The following is a 16,264-nucleotide window of genomic DNA, read 5'->3' as shown; positions in this document are numbered from 1 at the left end:
ACTGATCATATGGATTGGTTTCAGATTGATGATTACCATTTATTATGTTTAAATATGATTGTAATTGAAAAAGTCCTATTTATTTATAGGCTACTGACCAGTCAAATCAGCAGACATATCAGCAATATCAGGTGTGTATTCAAAAGAAAATATATTGTTAAAAAGTATAAAGAATTATTTTTTTTTTTTTGGCTATGATTTTTAATTTGCAATCTTGTCTCAGGTAATAATTTCTTCACCTTAGTTATCTCTCTCTGTGAAATTAGTATGATAGCTGTTTATTCATGTATGATGAAGAATGTGAAATAAGATAATAGCTATAGAAATCCTGATAATTTTATTTCATAACTTAAACACAAAGGAACCTATAATGAATTCTTAGTGAAACATTCAATTTGCAGTTTAATTTTTTTTGGAAACTTATTAAATGTAAAATCTGTAATTTCTGTTCATTTGGATAAAGTTTGTAGATAAATGTCATATGGGTTTATATTTTTTTTTTGTGGTGCTGTATATTGCATCGTTTCAGGGAAGTTCCTTGGGCAATTTTTCTGTTCAATTCTTTAGTGTGTTATGTCATGGCTTAGCTTCAGCTTTCTCTTTTTACTTTAGGATTTTTGTATGTTACTGTTGTATTTTTTGTTTTGCTTAAATAGTTCTTGCCATCTATTTAAGGTTCAAATCTATTGATAATAAGAGGAACTTAAATGAGGCCTCTTCTCGAAGGCACCGAGTCAATCATTCTTAAACAGAGATGTAGGATCCCCTCTCCTATAGATTGCGTCATCCTACAGAGGGACAAATTGGCTTTAGAACTCACAATTTACAGATAAAGTGATACCACGTTGGTTTCATGCTGCTTTGGTGCTAATTTAAAACAATAATACTCACCTATATTTCATGATGGGATGGCAAATTTGAATAGGATCCAAACTCTTTGCAGTAAAAAGACATGGATTTATTTACTTGAATACTGAATAATTGAAAGTGAATTGTAAATATTACAGATGTACTCAGGTTTTTTTTTTTAAAGGTATGTTGTATGTGGTCACATGGCTTATTTATGTTTGATATTGGGCATGACTCCTAAATGTTACATAGTACTTGTTTTCCTTTTAACTTTGCAAGTGCTTATTATCAAGTATAATTGGTTGGTGGGAATACAGTTTGATTGCTCCTGTTTTTAGCTTGCTAAACTTTTTTTTTTTTTTCTTTCTTTTGTTATAAGCCAGCCTAAATCATTAAATGATTTAGGCTCGCTTTTATACCTTTATTTTACTTTGTAGGCTTATTCTAATTCTGCTTTGTTCCTTGTGCAGTTTTTGTCTGTTTGCTCTCTTTCTTTTTTTTTTTTATTATTATTATTTATTTATTTATTTTTTTGTGTGTGAGTTGCCTCCCATGTAATATGTTCTTAGTTTTGTAAAATTGGTTATGAAGTTATGTGGAAAACTGTATTAAGAAAATAAAATAATATATTTTGTTCTATACATTAAAATAATTTTCCTCCTAATGATATTTATTCAGCCAATGGGAGAAGAGCGATGTGGGTTACGTGGTAATATGTAACAAATACTAAAATACGTAACAGAAGCTTGTTTTTCTGTGCTAAAACAAGCTGTTTAAAAGCATGGTCACGCACTATGTTTATCTAACATGACCACGAGGTACCATTCTTGATTTCCATATGTAACGTATTTATTTAAATAAACTAAATGCAACAAGGCATAATATTTTAAGAGTTTAAGATTCTATATCTATATAATATTGGTGTAGATACACCACAGGCAACTCTTACAGAAAAACTGCAATCATAGTGTGAAAAGCACCCACCGATGAAAAGCCAACTAGCTTTGAAATGGTGCCATCTGGGTGGTGGTGGTGCCCACCGAGAATAAGTGACAGTAGTCTTTTCTATTAGTGAAGCGTTACTTATTCGAGGTGGTGCAATACTTGGTAACTCTTTGTGAAGGATGAGCAGAATATGAGATACGGATGAAATGATGCCTTTCACACTATGATCGTAGTTTTTCTTTAAGAGTTGTCTCTATAGTGTATCTACACCGATATTATATAGATATAGTAACATATTTATGTATTCGTAGCTGAGGAAGAGACACACGCAGAGTCGAAAGCTTCTGTAAGTATTTTATTTTATTTTATCAAAAGAAGTGAGCACAGTAAGCAGGGGGCAAAACCCCCTAGTACATATTAAATAAATAAATAATAATAAAAAAAACACCATAGTTACTAATTTGAGAAATTTTACCTTGGTCATTATGTGTTCAAACTTCTAATTCACTGAATATCAAAGGTTATTTCATTTTGTGTTAAGTTATATAAAATACTTGTCCATTATAATGTTCAAGCTCTTAGTGTGATTAAGAAATTTTATATAATCTAATTTTAATATACTAGGTAATTATCAAATTTCTTCCAGGATTTGCTGCTATATCTGTCTGCAACTACTTTTGCAGAGTTGAAAATTTGTTTGGGTTTGCTGTCGAACATTGACTCAAGATTTTCTGAGATCAAAATTTTCATGGCAGTATATTGCCATCTTTTGTTGCCAAGTGTGTTTATTAAAAACTTACATGGTGCTGATAATGGATCATTTCATCAACAGCATAAATTGAACATTGGTCAATCCAATAAGTATGTTAGTTATTCACAAGGAAATTTGTGAGAAATAATGTTATCTTAGAGGTGTTCCTGCATAGTTGTCTCACATAATAGTAATGTGTGATTAGCACGATCTTAAATAAAAGTGTGCTTGGGCTGATACGATTCTACTTGTTCATTTGTGTATCCTCTTTGAGAAAGTGAGGTCCGTATTATTTCAGCTTTTTAAAGTCGCCTCGCTCATTTCTCTCGTAGGGAAATTGTCTCTAATGGATAGAATGGATCAGGAAGTAACCCCCGGAGTTCGGTGCAAATTTGTTGTAACAGAGGATGGTTTATCTGTCACTGATATTAGATCTTTATGGGAATATCTTCACTGTTGCTCAAAGTACATTCCACTCGGTTGATATAAGCACCTCTAGCTGACAAGCCATGACTCACCTGCTGTTGCTACTGTGGGGTGGATCTGGTGGTGCAAGTTTGACCCTACATAGCTCATAAATCTCTGCATATGGCTTGTTAACAGATGCAGTTATTGCTTATTAAATCATGTGCAGCCCAACTTGATAATGTTTTGTGGTGAGGCTATGTGCATGGTAGAATTCACTTTCCATAGCATTTCAACTTTATGCGTAATAATACTTAACTGATTAATTATATTAATTTTTTTAAATGGTAAGACTTTTTCTTTATTTGTGTTTAAATTATTACAAACAAATCTGATGGCAGAAAATGGAGCTACAAACAAATTTTCCTCTCTTTGTACTAAAATGTTCCAGAGGTGTATAGTTATAAAATTCTAGAAGAATATAATCAAATTTGATGGTAGTGGGAATTGAAAGGAGGTACATAAAATTCATATTTTCAGCCTTTTACTAGTGTTTATGATATACCAGCTACGAGAACCAGTCAGTCAAGTTCTGCACAGGTGTTCACAAATGGCAGTTTATTAAATCTGCAAAGTACAATTATGAAACTTGTATTGTATCTCCTCCTGTCAGTAGCAGTTTTTCATTATTTTGGTTGATGGCTAATGCCATCTTTCAAAATGGTGAAAAACTGCAAAGACTATTTCTGCATTAAAAAAAAAAAAAAAAAAAAACAGTCTTTTATACTTCCCCATTTCCAAAATTAATTGTGCAATTCCACTCTGAAATTAATCAAAAAACTCTCCACTTACACCACTCTAGCAAGTAATTTAGTCTAGTAATTTTACAACATGCTGCCCAAAGGTAAACTCTGATATCCTTTCTGTTATTTGCTAAGATTTTATATTTGTGCCCTCTTGTCTTTCCTGCAAGTGAAAATATACTTTCCTTGTTCATTTTCTGGTTCCCAACAGGGCCTTATCTACCCCAGTCAGGTCCTTATCAGATATTGGCATGTTTTGCAGTCCACACCTAAGCTACTCTTCATTGGATATCGATTAGTGCCTGTCACAGTTTGGTTGTCCTTTCTGAACTCTCCTAGAAGCCCTATTGTTTTTAAGTGTGGTATCCAGATCTGAATCCTTACTTTCAAAGGCATATAAATGAGACAGAACAACATGTGTTCCTAGCCATGCAATTTACACTGCATGATAAATTTCATATATGATTGTATCATAACCCCTAAATCTTTTTTGCCCTGAACTACTTTTAACACTTCTTCCTCTAGTTTATAAGTAACCCCTGAATTTCTCTACCTCAGGTGCAAAATCATACATTTAAAAGCATTAAACTTCAATTAAAACTTCATTTTTCAGATCATATCTGCAACTGATTCAAGCCATTGAATCTGCAACCGATTCAAGCCATGATCAGGACCGATCATTAACCAACCTTCTGAATTGTTTAATCATCAGCAAACTTTTAACACCTTCCCCTGTATTCCTCATCATTGCCATTAAAGAAGATTAGAAAGAGGAGGGGCCCCCAATACTGATCCCTGGGGAACTCCACTAGTAAAACATTACCCCACCACGAGGAATGTCCATTTATGAATACTCTTTGTCGCCTGTCTTTTAGCCAAACTCTGATTCAATGAAAGATTTTACCAGTAATACCAATTTACCCCAATTTTCCTTTCAGAGGAACAGTATCAAAAGATTTCATGAAGTCAAGGTAAATAATGTTGAAGTTGTTTCTTGTATCATCTATTTTATTTACTTTCATTATAATAATTAACTAGAAAGTCAGGTGAGAGTTACCCTTCGCAAACCCATGGTGTGATCTGTTAAGGATATTCTTGTCAAGGTAGTTCTGTTCTGTTCTGTGTCCTTAGCCACAGACTTCATGAACTTATCTACTTATCTGATGTCAGACTCACTAGTCTGTAGTTGCTCATCACACTTTTTGTACTCTTTGTGGACTGGGGAGACATTACCCTTTCTCCAATCCTTGGTGATTATCCAGGAGTGTGATGATGATCTCATTAAGATTCTCAACTGGCTGATGCACTCACATGCAGTCTTTTTTAAACAGGAATGTATGTGTATCACTACCCTGGAGCCTACCTTTCCTCAGTTCCAGTAGCTTTTCTGCTAGTCCTCTGAGATTGCCATACACTTATTTTATGGCAATGTGACTTATTGTCACTGTTCCTTCTAGAGCCGGTCTTTCAACTGTAAATATTTTGACGAAGTACCTATTCAACCACCTCTGCTGGGCTGTCTGTGATTTTTCCATGTAGATCAAGTGGGGGGGGGGCTTCTCTGATTTACTCTTATTTTTCATATTCACATACCAGTAGAACTCTGTCTCCATGCCTAGCAGTTTTTGCTAGTGATATCTCACACACAGCTTTCGCATATCTAATCTGGTGACTGTTTTTGTTACATATACATTTTTAATACTTATGTAAATGAATGTCCTGCAATAGTCTGTAACCGTGCCATATTTTTTCTTTTTGCTCATTTAAACCTTTAACCTCTCTTGTCATCCATATTTGAATTTTATGCAGAATTTCTGCGATGTTATGAATGTGTTTCTGGCTTCCAGGATAAATCACTGGAATATTTCCCGTGGAGAAACAACTATATGCCTTTCATATTGAAAGGCATATAGTTGTTTCTCCATTTAAATGTGCCCAAGAAATACCTTAGTCCACTATAGTGTCCTCTGTTGCAATTGAAGCTCCCATTTTTTCTTTAACCACAGAAGTTTCTTTGGACACTGCTTGCTATTCTTTCTTGTACTGTCAGATTTTGGATGCAGTTTGAATACTTGGTTAGAACTAATAATATCCTAGGACAAAGGTATTGAGCCCCTTATACTTTCTCTGAGGTGCCGGAATAAATAACAGTCATCTGGATGGCTCAAAAAAAAAAAAAAAAAAAAAAGAAGTGTTTCCATGCATTGTATTGCCAGTCCACAATTTACAGTCTCTAAGTTGTAGGCTGAGGTTGTCCATAGTAAATCATTTACAATTGTTTGCCCATTTAAGTTACTTAAAGAGATTTTTGTCATGTTTTTCAGAATCATTTGGCTTGTAATGTATCCCACTGTCACTCTCCTTTTACCACAAGTAAAAGGAGAACAGTGTGATTTTTCAGAACTTGATCTGAAAAATCACACTGTTCTGTTAACTTCATATTGGTATTGGGAGCAGAAAACTGCTTCAGGTGACCGTTCTTGGAATCTCCCCCACACACAAGGCTCCTTCAGCTTTGAAAATAACCAACATGGCTAGGATCTGAAGTATTGCAGGGTGGAATAAAATCTTCCATTTGTTTTCCAGTAACAAATCAATCACTATATAGGCAACGCTTTGTGACAGGTGAATTGTCATGCACATTCAGTGGACCTCACTTTTCAATTTTGGCTGCTGCCTTTACGGGGCAGCTCTTAAAAATTTCCTTAGAAATGAAACTTATTTTACCTTAGAAATAATAATTGTAGAAGTGGATAGTTTAAATAAATTAAAGGAAGAACTAGGCAAAGTATTAGAGGAGAAGGATGGGTGATATTGGAAGTTTCTCCCCTGCTGTATAAGCTTGCTTTCTTGAGGAAATGTAAGCAGTAGTGGGCATTAGTTTCATTTTTCTTCATTGAACTTTCTTTGATCTGGGTAGTGAAGGATGGTGCCATGCAGCAGATTGTTGTGCTAATTCAAGTTCAAAACTATGTAACCATACTTCATCAAATACAGTGATTCACTCTCACTGAAACACCCCTTTTTCCATCTGTATAGTAATAAATATGCAATTTTCTGATGATTATCCTTCGGCTTCATACAGAACGGTGGTACCCAATGAAATGTTATTTTTCCCTTCTCCAAACACTCTGTCAAAGTGGCATAAATTGTACCGTGACTGTGTCCAACAACATGCAACAATTTTTGTAATTTTTTCAATTATTCTCTCATTTGTGACAAATCAAGGTGTCTCCCAGCTGAGGGTTGCATTATCAAACCTTCCTCAAAGATTTCTTGTAGAATTGATATGCAGATTTTCCATGTGCTTGTGTCAGCTTTCACAATTCTCTGTCCTCCTTTGGCAACTATTTGCATGGCTGTGACCATGTACCATGCCTTCACATTTGTCTTTCATATTCTGCAACAGAGTAAATGATATCAGTGAACTTCTCAGTTTATATTCCATAAAATTAAAAAAAAAAAAGTTATATAAACACAATTTACACTACTTATATTTTATTCAATATTGAGGCCTGTGCAGAACTTGCTGATTGACTTGTTTTAATAGCATTTAAACATCATTATAAGCCTTCATGTTTTTCTTAACTTTCAGGGAACAGATTATACTTCCTATGGACAGTATTACAATTATAATTATGGCTCATATGGAGAACAAGGTAATTTTTCCCAGTAAAATATATAAATTCATACATATTGCAAAATGTGATCTAGGTATTTTAATAATTTTCAATATACATAAGTGCAATATTTAAAGGTGACTGTGAAATTTATTTAGTATTAACCATATACCAATGTGGTTGTATTTGTATATGGATATACCATATACCAATTCATATGCATATACCAATTCATTTTGAACTATGAATTAAAGACAGTATTATCAAAGAGCAAGCAAATAACCCCACTAGTATCTTCGTATCATTCTCTTTGTTACAAAGCCTGTTACCATGAAAGAGGGTTTTTTGTTTGGAAGGTAAGCAAAGATCTATGTATGGAAACTCATATATAGATTTAGCAATTAGTACTCATTCTGTGGTGAATAGGATTAAAAATTGGGACGTGCATTATGACTTAACTACCAGTGACTTGAAATGCATTGTATTTGAAATTGATATGTTCATTGGTAGTAGATCATTACATGAAAGTGGTAGATTTCTGGTTAGGTCTTCCTGGTGGGACAGATTTGTCACTAAGGTGTTTAGCAAGTTACAGAACATAGGTTGACGTTCATTAAGTGCAGAAAATAAGGTTAGTATTACACAAACTCTATTCTATACAGTTTTATTGCATCTGAGGTGTCAATGAAAAAATCTAAATTGTTTTGATGGAATACTGAACTAAGAAAAGCAGAAAGCTTGGGTTGAGAGACTTGATAAATGAATATAAGCAGAATATATAGGACATTAAGAAAAGATTATATAAGTAGTATTAATAATGCTAAGAAAATTGCACCGAATTATGTAAGAGTCCAGGAGAAGTGACCTGGAATTCTGTTTTTAAGGTTGTGGCAGAAAAGTAAAAGTTTGGTGATATATGAATAGTGTAATTAATCCATACAAACTGTAGGTTGGATTCAGTTAGTGGACAAGATATCATGTATCTTTGAGTTGTTTCTTAAAGTGAGTGATGAAAATAGCAAGAGCAATTAAGCATTATTATGCAAGATCAGATTTACTGCTCATTGGACACAGAGGCAAATTTCATTTTTGCTAAGCTGAGTCCATGAGCCTGATATTTCAACCAAAGGAGGTTTTCATTCACAAAGTCAGTTGTGCTTTCCCATTGCTGTTATGCCTGCATTGTCATGCTGATGAAATTTGACCTACAATTAAAAAATAAATAAAACAGCCAAAATTAAAGGGAATGCGAGAACCAAACAGAATTTATTTGGTACATTTTTCTTTATGCCTTGATGAACATTGTTCTGCAGAAATAAGCAATTCTAATCACATTATTTTTTTTCAGAATAATGTTTTTTTAATGCATCACTGAAAAGCAAGCAAACAAAAAATAACAGAATTTGTATAATTTCACCCCAAAGATGCATTTACTGTATTTTAATTTAATTTTTCTTTATAGTATTTTTTTCTTTTGACTGAAAATTGCTCAACTCACTCAATTCACTGAACAAAACAATATTTAAGAAAGCAGTTATTTACTGCTTGCTTAAATATTGAGAAAAGCAAAAACAAAGCTCCAAACTACAGTGTGGCTATTAAATAACGAGACTGCATATGTGGCTGCACAGCAGTTGACTCGAACCTTTCCCTAGTTGTCTGCCAAATCATGTTTCAAATTGCCCATTTGCTTTGTAGTGAGACAGGTTTCATTACCTTGTGTTTTTGCAGTTTGCCAAAAAAAATTACATACAAAAGAATCTAACAACAAATCAACCTCAAATTTTTAAGCAAGACTAAAGAAAACACCAACTGAAAGTTATGAGTTGTAACATCAAGTTTATGTGGAAGGTTACTGTGTCAGGAGCTTGCATGTTTGAATGGCATAAAAGGTTTTTAGAAGGAAGAGAGAGAATGTGAAAGATGATGAACAATTAAGTCCCCCCCGTATCCATGAAAACTAATGAAAATGTGGACTAGGTAAAGACATATTGATTAAACGTGATCATCATTTAAGCATTAGAATGGTTGTGTCAGAACTCAATATGGACAAAGAAATAGTTGGACAAATTTTAACTGAAAATTTAGGGATGAGAAAAAATGTGTGGCAAGGCAATGCCAAAAATTTTGAATGAAGATTAAATAATGAGAAGACTCCAAATTTGTGAAGATGTTATGAAAAAAGCTGAAGAAGACTTCCCAGACTATTGAGTACTGTAATTACTTGCAATGAAAGTTGCTGTTTCAGTACAACCTAGAAACTAAAAGACAGTAATGCAATGGAAGAAAAAAACAATCCCCCAGACCAAAGCCGACCGGGCTAGCCGAGTGGGTAAAGTACCTACCCGGCAACCCAAAGGTCGCGGGTTCGATTCCCGCCTCGGGCTTGGATCAAAGTACTGCAAAAACCTTGGGAGGTGCAATATGGCCACAGAAGCCGATGCGCCAATAACTACCAAATCAAAAAAAAAAAAAAAAAAAAAGCAAGAATGACAAAATCAAAAATGAAAACCATGCTTGTTTTCTTTGGGATTAAAGAAATTATTATGCCTGAATACATTCAACCAAATCTGACTGTCAGTCAAACACAATACACTGAAGTTCTGACAAAGGTGTGAGACAAAATTCAAAGGAAGAGACTTGAATTGTGGAAGGATGGGTGGTTGGATGTTCCAGCACACAACATTCTCTCTGTTCACCAGTTTCTTGCCACAAAACAAAACCCTGTGTGTGAGCATCACCCTACTCCAGACCTAGCACCTTGTGCCTTTTTCCCCTCTTCCCTATACTGAAAAGTGTACCCAAGGGAACCTATTTTCAGTTCATTTCAGGTAAATTCAGAAAAAAAAAATGACCAAAGTGTTAAAAGGGCTTACAGACAGTGGCGTATCTAGGTATCATCATGGGGGGGGGGGAAGCTTGATGACTAGGTTTTAGATGATTTTTTTTTTTTTTTTTTTTTTTATGGAATGCCTTTTGCATTCTTTTTTCTTTAATTTCAAATTTTTGGTTAAGGGGGCATATGCCCCCTCTGCTCACCCCTGAATATGCCCCTTCTTACAGAAATGTTTCTGTGCTTGGAATAAATGTATGGAACAGTGTGTGTGCAAGCCCAAGGCATTAGAATGGTTGCATCAGAACTTTATTTTGAAGGGGATAACTTGTAAGACACAAAATATTTTATTATATTTATTTTATTGCAAGAGTCTCGTTATTTAATAGCCACACCACATATGGGACTAATTATGAGAAATTGCTGGCTAAGAGAGCAAGGAATGAGGACAAGGAGTTTTTAATGTATGTGAATACAAAGAAGAGAAAGAATCAGATCAGATGCTTGTGTAATGGGTGCAAAATGCCTTGGATAGCCCAGCTGATGTTGTTGATGAATTCAATAGGTATGTTGCATTGTTATTTACAGATGAAAGGCCCTCACAGTTTTTCCTGGTGAGGAGAAATTGTAACTAAAGTTAGGCAGTATAAAATTAGCAATGTTGAACTTACAGAAGATTTTTAATTAGAAAACCTTTTGAACCTAAAGCTGAGTAAGGCTCTGGAGTTGAAAGCACATACCCAGTAATTTTGAGGGTGGCTGCAAGAGAGTGCACTGAACTATTAAGGGTATCTGATAAGTACTGATGAGGGCATCTCTGGGCTCAGGAGTGATTCCCTTGGATTAGAGAAATGCAAGTGTGCCACCAATCCCTAATGGCAGTACTAAAAGTGAAGTGGATAACTACCGACCGGTCATTCTAATGTAATAAGTAGGCAAAATTGTGGAGGCAATGTAAAAGAGTGCAAAATAGGTGTAACCAACCTGGTTAGCTATTTTCGCAGTCACTAATGGGCTCAATATAGGAAATAATTTTTAGTTTGTGTATTCAGAATTTAGCGGAGCATTTCACTTGGTCTAACATTAATCAGTTTCAGTAGAGCTTATTGAGATCAAAGTTAAGATCCTTAGATGGATTACCAAATGGCTTCGGAGAAGGATGCAGAGGGCTGATTAATGGTTACCCCACAGATTGGTGCAGCGTTAGACATGGGATCTCACAGGAGTTAATTCTGGGAACAATTGTTGATTCTTATTTTCATAAATACATCAACAGGGATAGAGGGTGCAGTGTCAAAATTGGAGATGATATGAAGGTCAGAATAGCGTTCAGTAATCAGTGCCATGCAGTGCTCCTTCAGGATGACTTTGATAGATGTTAAGGGTGACCAGAAAAGTGTCAACTCTGTTTTAACACAGCAAAATACATGATTTTACATTTGGGGAATAGCATTCCTAAAACATTTGGTGGCTATTGATTTCAAAATAGTAGACGAAGAAATGAATTTGGGGGTTACAGTATTGATAGACTTGAAACTCTCCATGCAGCAAAGACAGGTGTCCTATATGATCTATTAAGCATTCTCATTTAAAGATAAGGAGGGCATCTCGTTACACAAGGCAATTGTAAGGTTTCTCTTGTAATACTTTGTCCCAATATGGAGACTGCAGATGAAAAAAGCTTCTTGAAAGGGTTGAAAGAGAGATAGTGTGCTTGACAATCTTGCCAGAAGTGTGTCCACATGAGGAGAGATTTTGATATGTGTGCTGCAGACCTTAGAGGGGACCTGATCGGGGTGTATAAGGTATAGAGAGGGTATAGTAAAATGATTGAAGATGTGAATTCACAGTTATAAATGATAGCAGAACTGGGGGCTAGAAGTTCAAATTACAGGGAAAGAAATTTAGACTGGATTGCTTCACAACACAAATCTATGGAGGCCTTCAATGCAGACCAATCATTAGGATGCAGATAATTTTTTAAGCTTGCCTTAAGATCTCGGTATTCTGATAAACAAAAATACCTTTCCCAAGTTAGGAAACTTTGTGACAAATTAAAAAATTATCTGCATCCTAATGATTGGTCTGTATTGAAGACCTCCATAGATTCGCAACATGAAGCACAGGTCTCAGAAATAAAAAAAAAAGACAGACACGTTAACAAATTAAATACATTATCAGGAGGATCAAGACACATTCATACGAGTTCTAACACATTGTTGCGAGCTTGCGACCAAATGCATAAGAGTGTGACGACCCCTCACTACATATGCACAGCGGTCTACCGCAGAATACTTCAGCTAGTTCGCGAACACCCCCTCACCCAACATTCAACAAACCGACATATCAACAGGTTACAATTCTTTCCTCGTATATGCTCTCGCAGGACCAGATTTCAATTTTATTGAAAGGATTAAATTTCAATTTACCACCTCGAAAACTGCCTAAAAAACAGTGCGTAATTGATATTGAATTTGGACTTCGTAAAGTTCCACAAAAAGATTTATTCATTTAACAAGTTAACCAGGTGGCAAATAACAAAAGAAATGCCACTGCCTAAATTGAATACACATGACAGTTCAGCTTTACGTGAACTTCGGTAAAATAAAGACATTATTATTCGGAGAGCTGACAAAGGAGATACAGTGTTAATACTCAATAAACCTGATTCTATTAATAAGTTAGTCAGTTGTATCAGATACCTCCACTTATCTTGAAGTAGACCCAGCACTATTTACCAATTTGGTCAATCGATACAATAAAATGTTAACCACATATTGAAAAAAACAACTATATTACTATGGCTCAGTTAAAGGAATTGAAGGCCAGAACATACAATATTCCCGCACTTTTCGCTCAGGTAAAATTACATAAGACCGGCTTTCCTATACAGCCTATTGTTTCCTACAAAAACTCAGCATTTTCATCCTTGGCCACACATGTATATAGCATTATAAAACCCTTTAGACAGGCAATAAAATTTGGGATTAAGAACTACGATACACTATTTAATAACCTTAAGGACTGTAGACATGGCGGTAATGATAATTTATTCTCACTAGATGTTACCTCGTTATATACAAATGTAAACGTTGAATATACATTAGATATTCTTTTGGGATATGTTAAATAATAACTCGATACCTATTAAGGAAATTTTTCACTTAATTAAACTCTTAGTTGAAGCCAACTATATCACCTTTCGAGACAAAGTATACAAACAATTTTTGGTTTGCCAATGGGATTAAGCCTGAGCGGCCTAATATTAGGGATCTACCTCTCAATGATTGAGAGTATACATTTGACACCTTTTCTATCCTGTATAACATACTATGGGAGGTATTTAGACGATGTTTTAGTCATTACCAATAGTAGCACTATCAAAGACATTTTACATGCCGACCGGGCTAGCCGGGTGGGTAAAGTGCCTGCCTGGCAACCCAAAGGTCGCGGGTTCGAATCCCGCCTCGGGCTTGGATCAAAGTACTGCAAAAACCTTGGGAGGTGCATTATGGCCACAGAAGCCGATGCGCCAACAACTACTAAAAAAAAAAAAAAAAAAAAATTACATTCGTTTAATAATATTCATTCCAGACTCAAATTTACATTGGAGAGGGAGAATACGGATACTAAGTCATTCAATTTTCTAAATTTAACATCTATCGTAAACCTACAAACACTGGTATGCTTCTACATTATAACAGCTATCACCCATTCACCTACAAAAGATCGATTGTCTTTAATCAATTTCCCAGTGCTTATAAATATTCGACGACAGAATCTGCTTTGGGCTCAGAAATACAAATATTAACCAGCAGATTCTTAAACAGGGGTTACCCACTTGCTACAACAGACAGAATTAGGGTACAAGCTAAGGATAGAATACAAAAAAATACACCAACCAACAATAGTAATATCAAAAAATACTTTTTTATTTCAGTCCCATATGTTGAACAGTGGCACAAACAACTTAACAGAGTCTTTAAAGATACCGAATTTAAAATTGTAGCCAGACCAATACAGAAATTACACACTATATTGAACAATCACTCAGTCCTTTCCTCGTTCACAACACAAATAAATGACCTAGTATACATTTCTTGCAGTGATTGTGACTTGTCCTATCAGGGTTCTACGCGGTTTCCTCTGAATTTTTGTGTTAATCAACATGCAGCCTCAGTTTGTGCTTCTCGTTAAGCAGCATCAGAATTAGTCTTTCATGCTGTTAATGAAAAACATACTTTTTTGTTTAACGAGGCCAAAATACTTAGTATCCAATGTAATTATATGAGGCTATTAATTGCAGAAACCATCGAAATTAAATTACATGAGAATTCTGTTAATGTTCACCGGCCATATCTAATCTCCAACTCGTGGTCCTTTACGTTCATATGTCGAAGACAAATAATCCCTATTTAAGTTCCATGCTCAGCCCTATTCAGTAATTTTCATTCCTGTGATCACGACATGCGGTTGAAAAGCATTGTCAGCTTCAGGAAGGAAAATCATTTGAATTTTTTTTTTTTTTTTTTTTTTCATTAAATTTATTTTTAATTGCATTAAAATTGAATTTTGTGTTCATTTGATTTTTAATTATTGTTAATTATTTCTTACTGTAATGTAAGATTTTTGACTTTTTAAAATTATTTTCGTTTTATTAGAAAACTGGCCTTGTGTGTCGGGTTGCATTATATCATCAAAGTTTCTTGCGACGACCGACTAGTCGGTCGTCGCAAGAAACTTTGATGATATGTTTTCGTTTTAATTTCTGGAGAGTATCATACGGAAGTGTTCTATGTATCATATTGAGGCAAACTTCTTATTCTTTTACAAATATTGAATTACAAGGAGACAAGCCGACCGGGTTAGCCGGGTGGGTAAAGTGCCTGTCGCTGGTTCGAATCCTGCCTCAGGCTTGGATCAAAGTACTGCAAAAACCTTGGGAGAGGTGCATTATGATGGCCACAGAAGCCGATGCACCAACAACTACCAAAAAAAAAAAAAAACCCCAAGGCGACAACATCAAAAAATACTGTAAAGTCAACATCAGGAAACTCCTACACTAGGCTATAAACTTATCGACCACTTCTTCACTCAAGTTCAAGTAGTCATACTTGAACTGCAAATCAGTTTATTTTAAGAACAGTTAATCACATAAATGTTTCAATTAAATCTTGAAGTGATCCAGTCATTTTTCCACTATAATTGAGATTAACAAATAGACATGTCTTTTCATTGTCAATGAAATTCTGAACAAGGTATACTAAATGTTAGTCACGAAAGGTACTATTAGACCATTATATTTCACATTTCTTGGGTGAGATACATGATATCCATATTTATTGACAAAATATGAAACCTTCATTGTTGTATGAAAGTTACAGTTCAGCTACTGCTGTAAAATGCCATTCTTGTTGATCAGTAATTGTTCCAAAATATGCCTGTCAGATATTATATTGTTATTTATAGTTTTAATTGTCACAGAAAATGCATTGCTTTAATGGAAAAATGGTTTGTACGACCATCATACCTTCCAACTCTGAATTTACAATGGCCAGACCATCTTTTTTTGATTTGAATATCTTTTGATTTGATTAAAGTGGTTTCCCTCCATTTTTTGCATAAAAATGCAGCTTTACCCTTAAAAAAAACTGCAGCTTTGCCCTTAAATTCAGAAATTCTTTTAAAAATTTGCAAATTTCTTATTGTTGTTAACAAATTAGCCATCATGTATGCTAGTTGACTAATAATATTAATCCAAAAAAAGCAGTGCCAATTGATAAGTATGCCAGTCAGATGTTATATTGTTACTTATGGTTTTAATTGTCACAGAAAATGCATTCCTTTAATGGAAAAATGGTTTGTGAGACCATCATACCTTCCAGCTCTGGATTTACAATGGCAAGTCCATCTGTTTTTGATTGAACATCTTTTGATTTGATTAAAGTGGTTTCCCTCCATTTTTTGCATAAAAATGGTAAAACTGCAGCTTTACCCTTAAATTCAGAAATTCTTTTAAAAATTTGCAAATTTCTTGGTTTTGTTAACAAATTAGTCA

General features: G+C 34.7%; 1 protein-coding gene across 3 annotated transcripts in view; it reads left to right on the top strand.

Annotated features, from left to right (window-relative positions):
• The window catches only part of LOC150088835 (RNA-binding protein 5-like), a 405,596-nt gene that overhangs the window by 271,039 nt on the left and 118,293 nt on the right, over positions 1–16,264 (top strand). For all 3 annotated transcript variants that reach the window (XR_016546742.1, XM_090369695.1, XM_090369696.1), the window contains 2 exons: positions 90–131; positions 7,349–7,412. Coding sequence is in view for 2 of the 3 variants with exons in the window: in XM_090369695.1 (XP_090225821.1) it covers positions 90–131; positions 7,349–7,412 (106 nt within the window). In the remaining variant the exon portion in view is untranslated. The remainder of the gene's footprint in view (positions 1–89; positions 132–7,348; positions 7,413–16,264) is intronic.

The sequence above is a fragment of the Mastigoproctus giganteus genome, chromosome 3 (assembly GCF_048544385.1).
Source record: "Mastigoproctus giganteus isolate SK-2022 chromosome 3, ASM4854438v1, whole genome shotgun sequence".
Lineage (NCBI taxonomy): Eukaryota > Metazoa > Arthropoda > Arachnida > Uropygi > Thelyphonidae > Mastigoproctus > Mastigoproctus giganteus.
This window is presented reverse-complemented; position numbering and strand designations above follow the sequence as displayed.